Source organism: Hyla sarda, chromosome 3 (assembly GCF_029499605.1).
Source record: "Hyla sarda isolate aHylSar1 chromosome 3, aHylSar1.hap1, whole genome shotgun sequence".
NCBI lineage: Eukaryota > Metazoa > Chordata > Amphibia > Anura > Hylidae > Hyla > Hyla sarda.
This window is the reverse complement of record NC_079191.1, coordinates 346,605,006-346,618,530: the sequence shown is the minus strand read 5'-3', so window position 1 is coordinate 346,618,530 and position 13,525 is coordinate 346,605,006. Positions and strand designations below refer to the sequence as shown.

General features: G+C 44.2%; 1 protein-coding gene across 4 annotated transcripts in view; it reads left to right on the top strand.

Annotated features, from left to right (window-relative positions):
- Positions 1-13,525, top strand: part of FEZ2 (fasciculation and elongation protein zeta 2) — a 91,449-nt gene that overhangs the window by 75,025 nt on the left and 2,899 nt on the right. For 2 of the 4 annotated variants that reach the window (XM_056567500.1, XM_056567502.1), the window contains one exon: positions 499-1,203. In XM_056567500.1, the coding sequence (XP_056423475.1) occupies positions 499-515 (17 nt within the window). In that variant the 3' untranslated portion in view covers positions 516-1,203. Of the gene's footprint in view, positions 1-498; positions 1,204-11,539; positions 11,555-13,525 lie in introns of those variants that run through there. The other 2 variants (XR_008891499.1, XR_008891500.1) reach the window with 2 other exon arrangements.

Below are 13,525 nucleotides of genomic sequence, written 5' to 3'. Positions count from 1 at the left end.
GGAGGGGGCGTGACAGCTGTCACGCCCCCTCCCATAGACTTGCATTGAGGGGGATGGGCGTGAGGGGAGGGGCTATGACGTCACGAGCTCCAGCGTTCGGAACAGTTCCAAACACTGAGCAGCGGAGTACCCTTGTAAGTGTCCTTATCAATAAGGAAAGACAGAAATCCTATATCCCCTCATCATTTTCTCTGGAGACCGTAAGACATCTGCCCCCTATGGCTGCATTAAAAGAGAAAAAAAATTTTAATCAAGATAATCTTACATTTTTTTGTATCGGTAAATGGATTGGTTGTAAAGGACAATTTTATTGGTGATAAGACCATAAGACATGGAGTAAATGTCAAAGACATGTCCTTGATCAAGGTGGTAATGTGTAGTAGTAGAGTGGTGCAGTAGGTAAGTGTTTCGTGTCTTGTGCGTGTATACATGATCATTTATTGCAATCTTCACGTTCTTTAGCTTTCTGTGTCATTCTGCTGTTTCTTCCCGTTGCAGTTCTGTGTCCTACCTAATGGTTCCTGGCTCCCAAGGAGGTCTTCACTTGTGTATAAGATGCATTTTCCCTGGATCCCTTAGAAGTTCTACTCCATCAGCAGACCTTGTAGCTGAATCTGCAGTCATCAGCATCCCATTTCTATACGTCATTTGGTATTTGGAGCATGTTGATATAAGTAACCAGCTGTTCATGTTGTCTGTGATAGCCAAGTATTGAGATCCCAATAGTAATGGTGCAGAATACAAGGAATCTGTCGCTCCCCAGACAGGGCATGCTTTTCCTCAAATAGTCCAGTATGTGACTTGAGATTAGAACAAATGTACAGTTTTAGCCTGTTTTTATGTTTTGAATTCTATTTTTACAGTAAATACATGCAAAAACAAAAAAGTAACTTTTAATGGTTTTAAGGTTGAAAGATGGACGTTTCTTATTGTCATTGTTTTATTGAATCGATTGTGATAGTCCACTAGCTCGATTACAGCAATACGGTGTATTTAATCTTGTTGTACAAAAGGGATCAAATGCTACTTGCACTGATACATGCACACAAATATATTTTCTCAGAAAATACAGTACAGTTTCTACACTACAGTCTCAATACTATTTCTGTATATATTTATAACTGTAGGTAGGTTTTTGTTTTGTCTTTTTCTTCCAGTAGAATGGCCTTTAAAGGGGTACGCCACCCCTAGACATCTTATCCCCTATCCAAAGGATAGGGGATAAGATGTCTGATCGCGGGGGTCCCGCCACTGGGGATCCCCAGCAATATAGCACGCAGCACCCACCTGTTACTGCTTCGGAAGCGCTGAAGGGTCTGGCTCCCGACCACGGGGATGGAAGAGCGTGACGTCACGACTCCGCCCCGTGTGATGTCACGTCCCGCCCCCTCAATGCAAGTCTATGGGAGGGGGCGTGACTGCCGTCACGCCCCCTCCCATAGACTTGCATTGAGGGGGCGGGGCGTGACGTCACGCTCTTCCGTCCCCGTGGTCCCCTCCAGCGCTTCCGGAGCAGTAACAGGTGGGTGCTGTGTGCTATATTGCAGGGGTCCCCAGTGGCGGGACTCCCGCGATCAGACATCTTATCCCCTATCCTTCGGATAGGGGATAAGATGTCTAGGGGTGGAGTATCCGTTGAAGGCCTGCCATTGATTAACATTGGCTATATAGTCAGCATATGAAAATCTAGCTCTCTTTTCAATTATTTCAGTACAGTTTTTCATTAAAATCTTACTATATGTAGAACCCATCACTAAGTATGGCAGCTATTTTACAGATTTTATTGTGAATACACTTCAAGTGAATACCTGCTTTAGCTTGCCTCCTTACAGGGAATATGTTGGCTTTATTTGCTGCCAAGATCTGCAGACACTGTTGGATAGCTGTTAAGGCATAAAAAAACTGGCAACCACTGTCCGCGCCAGAAAGGTACAAACTTATAAAATCACCTTTTATTTCTCAGCAAAGTGTCAAGGAGACGGAGCTAAGCTGCTCGTATTCCCCAACCTCGTATTTCTCCTCTATTACCCTTACCTCCATGCCCCTCTTTGACGGACATACAGAGCTCTGTAGATGTCAAGGTGGGGCTAGGGCATGAGCGCAAGTGATGAGGTGTTGTGGCACTTGAGCTGTTCGGCCCCACCTCCTTGACACTTGGCTGAGAAATAAAAAGTTACTTTTATTAATGTTACCTTAACCGTGTCTTCAGCGCTAGGCAGAAAATAGAACTGATACATTCTCTTTAACCAACCAGATGACTTGCTTGCACAGAAACATCCCGATAGCCTTATTAACTACAATACCTGGCATGTGTATTGGGTATTCATGTGTTGGTGAAGCAATCTACTTGTTGACTTCTTCTATGTAACAAGTCAAGTTTTAAAGATTTTACATTTGCTGACTATGAATAGACACATAAATGTGACAATGCTCAGTCCATATGCATGTGTCTTTTGATCAGACACTGAAATTGCATGTGGAAATATTAATATGAACACAATGTTTAAGGCAAGGCATTAACCACATCTGTGCTGGCGCTGTATTTACACATACCATCTAAATTTCCAAAAATAGCTGCCATAGTAGTACTTAAAGGAGTAGTCTGGCGCACACTTTTTTTCATTTTATCCCGTCCGGGCTGCAAAATAAAAGAAAACACCCTTTCTCTTACCTGCCAACGAGCCCCCGGAGCTCCGGTACACTTCTTACTTTCTGTTAGCCCGGCACGTCACACGGAGCTTCAGCTTATCACCGGCCGCAGCGATGTCCCGCCTCAGCCGGTGATAGGCTGAAGCTCCGTGTGACGTGCCGGGCTAACAGAAAGTAAGAAGAATACAGCCCGGGGACCGAACACCTGTACCGGAGTGTACCGGAGCTCCGGGGGCTCGTTGGCAGGTAAGAGAAAGTGTGTTTTCTTTTATTTTGCAGCTCGGACGGGATAAAATGAAAAAAGTGCGCGCCGGACTACTCCTTTAAAGGAGTTATCTCAAGATTAAAAGATATCACCTATATTGTGGACTAGGGATAGTTAGCTGATTGGTGTGGGTCCGAACTGTTGGACCCCATGATCACAATAACAGAGGTCAAGTGTTTCTGAAGTGAATGGAGTGGTATTATGCTAACTCGACTGCGGCTCCATTCATTCCTTATGGGACTTCTTTACATAGAGTTCAGCACTTGGTAAGGTTTGTTAGTCCCATAAACAGTGAATACAGAAGTGGCTGAACTTGCAAGCTGCCAGTCCATTCACTCAGGAGACAATTGTCCTCTGTTCTTATGATCGGTATGGGTCTTAGTGGTCACTCAGGAGACAATTGTCCTCTGTTCTTATGATCGGTATGGGTCTTAGTGGTCACTCAGGAGACAATTGTCCTCTGTTCTTATGATCGGTATGGGTCTTAGTGGTCACTCAGGAGACAATTGTCCTCTGTTCTTATGATCGGTATGGGTCTTAGTGGTCACTCAGGAGACAATTGTCCTCTGTTCTTATGATCGGTATGGGTCTTAGTGGTCACTCAGGAGACAATTGTCCTCTGTTCTTATGATCGGTATGGGTCTTAGTTGTCAAACCCCACTGATCAGCTAGCTACTACCATCCATATAGGGGATAAGTTTTACTCTCGGGACAACACTTTTAATGGCTCCTCTTTCACATGTACTTGTCTTAGCAGAAGTGAAAATGTGTGTAGTATTTCATGAGCCTATAACTTTTTTAATTTTGTCTTACCCAATAAACAGCTAGTAAAGTACAAAGTATTACTATTTTTGCAGACTACAGTTGAGAACCCCGTTTGTAGCACTTCCATAGGAGGCTGATAACCAGTGAATGTTTACCTTCTGTATGTAATACTATGGTACTTCTTAGATGTTGGCAATGTTTTTCTTCCATTCATACTTCTGCATCATTTATTGAAATGATATAGAAACGCTAAGATCTCTTGTACAGCACCTCATTGTTGAGGTACAAGGGTCTTTTACAATCCAATAATACAAGTAGCAAGAGAGCCAGGGTGTCTGAACCTGTAACACATTAGCTTTAGCTTTATCTGTGCTCTTTCTGCTTTTTTATTTTTTTTACTGTTGGGAAAGCTTCTAAAAAAAAAAACCTTTTACCCCAACTCTGAACTTCTGGACGTTGAAACGTGGACCACTGCTGGTAGTGTGTACAGGGGATGCGGAGTGGAAATTGTTACATCTATGGTTTAAAGCACAACTCCCATGTTGGTCCAGCAATATTTAAATCTGCCAGCAACTTCGTAGCCCAAAATGTGTCAGGAAGTATGAATTTGCCGATAGTCCAATGCCAGGCCATGGGACCTCTGGTATGTTCATATTCTGCAGACTTTAGCAGTGGCTAAGTCTCTGTCGACATAATTGCCAGCAGATTAAAAAATGTATCCTGCTGCCAGATCAACATCGGAATTGCGCTTTAAGATCTTATTTTTAGGTGATAAAGTTGAAAGGTAGTGTCGTGATGTACTACTAAAGGAGCGAGAAAACGGGAGACCTTGGCAAAAAGATTTAAATACAAGGTCCATCATTGCACATTGAGTACCAAAAATTTATTTACAGTGTTATATGTATAGTTTAATGCGGTCCATGCACTGCCATTGCTCAGAATCTCTTGGTGAGATTAATTTGTACTAATTGTCCCACATTTTCAAAGTATTTATTACCAATGGCCATTAATGTAAAATGAAGAGATTCTTCTAAATGTGAAGTTCATGAGTAAGATGGTTGTAGTTTAAGGTCTGTCCCCTCAATGTCATGAAGGGCCTTTTACACAGAGCAATTCCCAGCTTATTGAGCATTCTTAGGAATATTTATTCTCTAGTATTGCCCCCAAGCAAAAGGCCCTGTGTTCATTGGTTAGTCCATTTTTATGCAAGCATAAAAAAAAAGCCTCTTGTTGGCAGCACGTTTTGCGTGTAAACAGAGGATGTGCAGCCAACATTAATGGAAGTTTAGCCAGGTGATATCTTTAGCCAGGTGATAACTTTAAATCTTGAGAAGACCCCTTTTTAAATGTTTTATTGGGGGGGTTGGGACCATCTGCATTCCGGTGGAGAGAGTGAGTCGGTCTGGGCCGTCCATCTTCACCGAGAGGCCCTCTTCTCCGCTTCGGGCCGGCCCCGGACTAGTGACGCTGCATTGACGCCGCCGTGCTGGGACGTCCGTGCCCAGGGACACCCCTGACATCACGGACGTCTGATGCACACGTGACATCAGAGGCGTCCCTGCGCACGGACGTCCCAGCACGGCAGCGTCACTTGTCCGGGGCCAGCCCGGAGCGGAGAAGAGGGCCTCCCGGTGAAGATGGACGGCCCGGACCGGCTCACCCTCCCCACCGGAATGCGGACGGTCCCTGCAGCTATTAGGCAACAGGACCGAGAGAACTGGGGAGGTGAGTAGACAACAAGGGGGGAGGGGTCTAGATGATGACGGAGGGGTGGTCTGGATGATGACAGGGGGGATATTGACTGGGGGTGATGATGACGGGGAGGGAGGTTTGACAGGCGATGATGATGACGGGGGGGGGTATGATGATGAAGGGGAGGTTGGCAGGGGATGATGACGGGGGGGGGGGGGGGTCTGGATCATGACAGGAGGTGATGATGACAGGGGGGGGTCTGGATGATGTATTTCCCACCCTAGGCTTATACTCGAGTCAATAAGTTTTCCCAAGTATTTGGGGTGAAATTAGGGGCCTCAGCTTATATTCGGGTTGGCTTATACTCGAGTATATACGGTACTGGGTTTCATTCTACTACCAAAAGAGGAGCTCACAAGAAAATGTTATATTCTTTATATTTAGAATCGGCTTTGTCACCTCTATTAGTGGATCTACTACTGCATAATTCCTTTATGGGATTCTAAATCAGGTGATAAACCTTAAGCTGGAAAACCTATTAAACTAATTGGATAGTAGGATCTTGAATTTGGAAAAGCGCCACGAACGTCAATCTCATTGTCTTCTTACGGTAAACTGGCATTCTATAGGTCCACACTGCTGTGCTTCACATTTTTTCTTTTTGGTCTATGTTTTATTATAAACATGTTTCCCGCACTCTGCTTCTTCGTATACCCAGTTGTCTTTGTCTCATAATACAGCTGATTTGATATAGTTATCTAGTAAACCAAAGTGTGCCTCTAGTGTCAGGGAACCTAGGCTAATGTACTAGGGAATGAGATAATCCTCAAATCCCTTATCTACTCTCACTAAAGCAATACTCTACTCCCATCACATGACACCATTTTTTGATGGGCTCCCAGGGGGTTTGATGTTCTGAATGGCCTTCTCCTACTTCAGAGTGCTCCTCAAGGACCACTTTTTCTTAGAATAAACGGGGGGAATTTTAGATATTGCAGCTCTGTCATATTAGCTTTGTAGCTGGGAACACTGCACCTATTTTTAAATGATGGGTTTCAGAGCCAACCCTACCTACACACTAAACATGGTACCGTTACCTTAAACTACATACTTAAATTATGTATTCAGCTTACTCTAATGTTTTCCTCCCACAATAACACACTACCTTACCACTTTTCATTAGTTGTGGTGCTTAGACACAATAGCTGTGGTCATGTGGGGTAACAGTGTGGTCATGCCTACACAAAGTCATTGACAATTGGGGAGATGAGGCATCATGGAAAAGGGGGTTTAAATGAAAGCTATAGTAAAGTATTGTATTAGACTAGTGAAAAATGGTTTTGAGACTTAGGCTTAAAGGGGTACTCTGCCCTAGACAACTTATCCCCTATCCAAAGGATAGGAGATAAGATGTCTGATCGCAGGGGTCCCGCCGCTGGGGACCTCGGCTATCTCTCCGGCATCCCCCCCGAGTCATCACTGCATGGAGCCAAGTTTGCACTGTGCGTGATGACTCCCAATACAGGGTCCAGAGTATCATGATGTCACGGCTCCGCCCCCTCAATGCAAGTCTATGGGAGGGGGCGTGACTGCAGCGGGACCCCTGTGACCAGACATCCTTTGGATAGGGGGATAAGATGTCTAGGGCGGAGTACCCCTTTAAAGGGGTTATCCAGGAAGCAGGAAAAGGTTTTGTCTGTCCAGTTCCCCGATGCCTGCTTCGGCCCCCTGCACATCTAGGAGGTATACCAGTGCCAGTTGTGATCATTGCATGTGTCCAATAGCTGCAAGGTGCAGAATCATTATTATAAGCCAATCTGATAAATTGATAAGACGAGATTTGAGATAAAGTAGTGGTTTCTGGCCCACATCACAGAATCCAGCACCCTTGTCTGTTTGGTTGGCTTGGTCTTTAAGGCCCTTTAAAGGAGTCCTTCTTTAGAATGATGCTTTCACATTTGTAACCATTACCCATACAGCTAACTACCAATAGCACTTATTTAAATCCAGAAAGGGAATTGGGGGAGGGGTATCAGATAAAGCAATATATAGTTTTGTAAAGGGAATAGCAATGTATATAAATGCATGTTTACACTCCAAATAATTCTGCTGTGATACCTGTTAAATAACACACATTTCAGTAGGGGGCAGTGTTGGTAGACCAACAGGATACCCCTGATGTAGGCTTTTATTGTGCAATAGTAAATACTATTCTTATGCCATCGATGCTCTGCATGGCTTAAATGAGGTCCTTATGTAAACTGGATTAGAAATGGTTTTATTAGTATAGGATAGACTTGGGGGATAAATATCTTGCCTAAAGGATTTTAAAAAGGTCATACATTTATGTTGCTAGACCTACATAAGGACTACACGAACTATAAATATGATGTCATACTGGAGATTTCTACTTATAATACAGTAGAACTTGCTTACGACCAGTGAAGGGGGTTTTCTATCTCTTAAAGCTATAGCAGCTTGTGAGGGTAGGCTACGGCAGCAGTTTAAGTGGGGCCATGCTGCAGTTCTCTGCACAGCTGGGTGGCAAGGTATACACCGCTGTGCATTGAAAAACAAGGATGGGTCCACAGCTCTGAATCACTGCTGTGGCCCTTTTATTTTTGCGATCAGTGGGGGTCCCAGATGTTGGCCAACCACTGACATCAAGTGGCAGCATATCCTAGCAATACATCTTTGGGATGAGAATATCCCTTCAATGTACCTTCAGTATCCAAGATTTGCACAACATAGACTGATGCAAATGTCTGAGTATTGCATCAGTCTAAAATATTAACCCTTGTATGGTCATTTTAGGGCGGTGTGCTGGACAAATGAATGTCCATAATCCCCTGCTGGTATGGCATGTTTCACGCACTGTTCAGTTTCATCAGAAAATCCCAGTGAGACCACATACAACCTATTTTGCAGATTTAAAGGGGGTACTCCACTGCTCAGCGTTTGGAGCCGGCGCCGGGAGCTCATGATGCCATAGCCACGCCCCTGATGTCAGGCCCCACCCCCACAATGCAAGTCTATGGGAGGGGGCGTGACAGCTGTCACGCCCCCTCCCATAGACTTGCATTGAGGGTGCGGGGCAATGACGTTACAAGCTCCAGCGTTCAGAACAGTTTGTTCCAAATGCTGAGCAGCAGAGTACCCCTTTAAGTGAACATAGAGAACCGAGTTATATTCAGTATTTTACCCATACAATGTGTGTGAATAATAGGGACTTTGTATGCTGCTGCCTGGTTTTTTTTATTTACCATTGTCTCCATTTTGTAACCTGCATACATTGCTAAAACTTTATCTTAATTCTGTGTATTTTTGGTGAATTTTTTTTTTTTCTTCATGGAGCAGAAAGCAAAACCAAAATAAATTCACAATAAATGTGCATCTGTGTCTAAATTCTTTGTCTCTTATTGAGGTTTTCTCCTCTTTCATGTACCGTATTTTTCGCCCTATAGGACGCACAAATGTGCCAAATGTAAAAAAATAAAGATTCTGCACCCAACAGTGGTCTTCAACCTGCGGACCTCCAGATCCCGGACAGCCGTTGGCTGTCCGGGCATGCTGGGAGTTGTGGTTTTGCACCATCTGGAGGTCCGCAGGTTGAAGACCACTAGTATAGGAGGTAATACTCACATGTCCCCGCCGCTCCGGACCCGTCACCGCTGCCCTGGATGTCGCTCAATCGCTGCCGCCGCGTCCCCGTGGTGTCCCCGGCACTCTGGACTTTTTCTTCACCGGGATCCACGCTCTCCATCGCCGTCATCACGCCACTACGCACGCCGCTCCTATTGGATGACGGCGTGCGCGACGGCGTGATGACGTCGAAGGAGAGCGCAGGGGATCCCGGCACGGAGAAGACACCGAAGAGGCAGGTAAGGTCCCTCCTGGTGTCTTGTAAGCTGTTCGGGACGCCGCGATTTCACCGTGGCGGTCCCGAACAGCCCGACTGAGCAGCCGGGTTAGTGTTATTTTCACTTCAGACGCGGCGATCAACTTTGATCGCCACGTCTGAAGGGTTAATACAGGGCATCACCGCGATCGGTGATGTCCTGTATTAGCCGCGGGTCTCGGCCATTGATGGCTGCAGGTATTCGCCGTATAAGACGCACCAACTTTTCACCACCAGTTTTGGGGAAGAAAATACGGTATATTTGATTTACTTCCTTGGCCATCCAAAAATCCGGAATATTTCACTGTTCCAGAAACTTCTGCTATGCTTATGTATATACTGTATAGTGTGGTACATGTTCACTTCTACAATAGTAGAATCCTGCGAAGAAGGAAAAATGCTTATTTATAGACGTGTCATTTCACTCAAGTTTTTAGTATTAACTTCCCACGTTAAGTTTAATAGACTCAAATGCGTTCCTTACAATCTCTTACTGAAAGGTCAGTACTTGTGTAAATCTTCCCCAGCCTACAATGTCAGGTTCTCTGGGAAAGTAGTCAGGTGTCGATAAGGACACCTCAGCACTTACACTCGGGCATACATTCATGATGGAGGGAGCAGCAAGGAGCATGCTGTGTTTTGGACTCTTCATACTTCTCTCTTGGAGTCTCGTAAATGGGAAACCAAGCACAACCGTGAGGGGAGAGTTTCCCAAAGATGCTTTTCACAACAAGACAATCATCACCGACCATCAGTAAGTTCATTCATGTGTAGTGTTTCCTTTTCTCTCATCCCGTAGAGATGGATCTAGTGTAGTATGCACAGAGAGCAGGACCCACTGTTTTGGACATGACCATTTTTCATGACCAAACGTATAGACTGGAAAAAGTGAGGTAACCAGTAAAACTTGTGAAGCAGAGATGTCCAATTATGGCTTCAGTTAAAATGTGACTCCTTTTTTTTTTTTTTTTAAACAAATATAGCATTTATAGGGCTGGCGTGGCTCTCTTTGGTTATCTGGAATATTTGATACATCTAGTGTTCAACTTTCTTTGTAAATGTCTCCATTAGAGATGAGCGAACTTACAGTAAATTCGATTCGTCACGAACTTCTCAGCTCGGCAGTTGATGACTTTTCCTGCATAAATTAGTTCAGCTTTCAGGTGCTCCGATGGGCTGGAAAAGGTGGATACAGTCCTAGGAGACTCTTTCCTAGGACTGTATCCACCTTTTCCGGAGCACCGGAAAGCTGAACTAATTTACGCAGGATAAGTCATCAACTGCCGAGCCGAGAAGTTTGTGACAAATCGAATTTACTGTAAGTTCGCTCATCTCTAGTCTCCATCTTAACAGTTTGTTAATCCATTTTATTCTAGAATGTATATGTATAATAAAAAAAAAAATATATAAAATTCTTAAATTTATTTTCTGTCTGACCTCAGTGCTCTCTGCTGACACCTCTGTCCATGTCAGGAACTATCAAGAGCAGGATAGGTTTGCTGTGGGGATTTTTGGATTTCCTCCTGCTCTGGACAGTTCTTGGGACAGACAGCGGTGTCTTCTGAGAGCACTGTGGTCTGACAGAAAGGAAATCCGAAAAGAACTTCCTGTGGAGCAAATAGCAGCTGAGAAGTACTGGAAGGATTAAGATTTTTACTGGAGAACCCCTATTATAGGGTTTAGGTCTGAAGTTATACTTGACCACAGAACTTTTCCAGTAATCCGTGTCTTTAGTCGGCTTGTCTTCAGCAAACTGCAGACTATCATGTGCATAATCTTTTAGAAGAGGCTTTCTTCTAAGACTATAGCAATGCAGACCAATTTGATTCCGTGTATGGTCTGAACACTAGCAGCTAACCCCCCCCCCCCCCCCCCCCCCCCCAGCCTCACTCCCCTTTAATCTCTGGAGCAATGCTGACAGCACTCGTACATCTATTTTCAAAAGACAACCTCTGGATATGATGCTGAGCACGTGCACTCAACTTCTTTGGTTGACCATGGCGAGGCCTGTTCTGAGTGAGATCCGTCCTGTGAAACCACTGGTATAGTCTTGCCCACCCAGTTAAGACATTCATGGCTGTGTGTTATTTTGAGGGGGACACAACATTAAGCACTGTTATACAGGCTGTGCACTCTCTACTTTACATTATAGCAGAGTCATTTCCTTAGTGTTGTCACATGAAAAGATGTAATAAAATATACAAAAAATAATGTAAGGAGTGTAGTTATGAGATATAGATATTCACTTTATTACGTACTCATACATCCAGTTCTTCGGCAGCTGCCCCATCTATCATTTGTTTATGTAACTGTTTAGTCATCTTGAAGAGGAGCTGAAGCACGAGCTGGGAGAAGTGGACCTCGATAAAGCTTCAGAAGATGAACTTGAGTTCTATTACTTCACGTAAGTATTATCCATTGCCCTACAAGAATATGATTTTTAATTGCTGGGCACATTTACTGTGAACTTGTTAATGTTACCCTGATGAGAACACAGATGAGGGGGGGGGGGGAGGGGGGAAACAAGTGATTAAAAAAAGAAAAACTTCCATAGAGCACATTAATGGGAAAAATACAGAACGTAAGTTTCCAAAATTTCACAGACTTTTGTAAAAAAAAAAAAAAAATCAGATATGCCTAAAAAATACACTGTATAACCATAGCCTTTAGATATCCATAGAAGACTCCTGCCTGGTAACAATACAGATGTTTTGTTAACATTCTGTGTTGGGACGATGGGTCCTGTAATTGTTACCAAGTTAGTTTTCGTGAGCAATATCTAAATCCAATTTGTTTTCAATGGTTTGTTAATTTACAAAGCTCTTTAACCCCTTAAGGACGCAGCCCTTTTTCACCTTAAGGACTGAGCCCTTTTTCGCAATTCCGACCACCGTCACTTTAGGAATTGATAACGCGATAACACTTTTACCAAATATTCTGATTCTGAGATTGTTTTTTCGTGACATATTCTACTTTATTTTGGTGGTAAATTTTCGGCGTTAATTGCATCCTTTTTTGGTGAAAAATCCCAAAATTTCATGAAAATTTTGCATTTTTCTAACTTTGAAGCTCGCTAATTGTAAGGAAAATGGATATTCCAAATACATTTTATTTTTCTTCACAAATACAATATGTCCACTTTATGTTGGCATCATGAAATGGACATACTTCGCTTTTTGAAAAAATTAGAGGGCTTCAAAGTAGAGCAGCAATTTTCAAAAATTTCATGAAAATTGCTAAATCTGAAGGGACAGATGTTACAGAACTACAACTCCCAGCATGCCTGGGCAGTCGAGGCATGCTGAGAGTTGTAGTTTGGCAACATCTGGAGGGCTACTGTTTGGGCACCACTGTAACAGTGGTCTCCAAACTGTGACCCTCCAGATGTTGCAAAACTACAACTCCCAGCATGCCCAGACAGCCTTTAGCTGTCTGGGCATGCTGGGAGTTGCAGTTTGGTCCCCCTAGTGGTTGCCACAGTAAAGATCGTTTTACTTTCACTCCCCCCCCACTGTTGATTCCCTACCTGAGCAAAGATCCAGCAGGCTCCAGCGAAGATCCCAGGTCCCCAGGCATCTTCTCCTGCGCTGTCTAATGCCAGGGGATAGGAGGAGATCGCAGCTTTGCGACCTGACTCCTATGCTTTAGGCTGATCGGGGCTGTTGCTGACAGCTCCGATCAGCCCTATTTTCCGGGTGATCGGCTCACCAGAGACCCGATCAGCCCGGAATTGGAGAAAATCGCATGTCTGAATTGACATGCGATTTTCTCCGATCGCCGACATGGACCCCCCTGGGCGATGTGCCAGGGTGCCTGCTGAATGATTTCAGCAGGCATCCGGCTCCGGTCCCCAACCGGCTAGCGGTGGGGACCGGATTTCCCACGGGCGTATGGATACACCCTTGGTCCTTAAGGACTCGGAATGTGTGCGTATCCATATCCCCTATGTCCTGAAGAGGTTAATAAACATCATTATTTTGCATCAAAACTGGCTTTCAACAAACAAAATCTTGTCAGCCACTGTTTTTTCAAGCAGACATGGCTTAAGTTTACTTTCCGAAATTACTCCTGGTGTTCAGCCACATCGAATAGTGAAAATAAAGGATCTTACTTAATATAAGTGTCTTGTAGTATACAGCTCCGCTCCAGCCTCTCTGATCCACTGTACAGTGGACCCGCCGGCACCGTCCCGGCTTCAAGCAACAAGGTCCACACAGAAAACGAATGTCCAGCACTATTTAGTCAGGCATAAATTC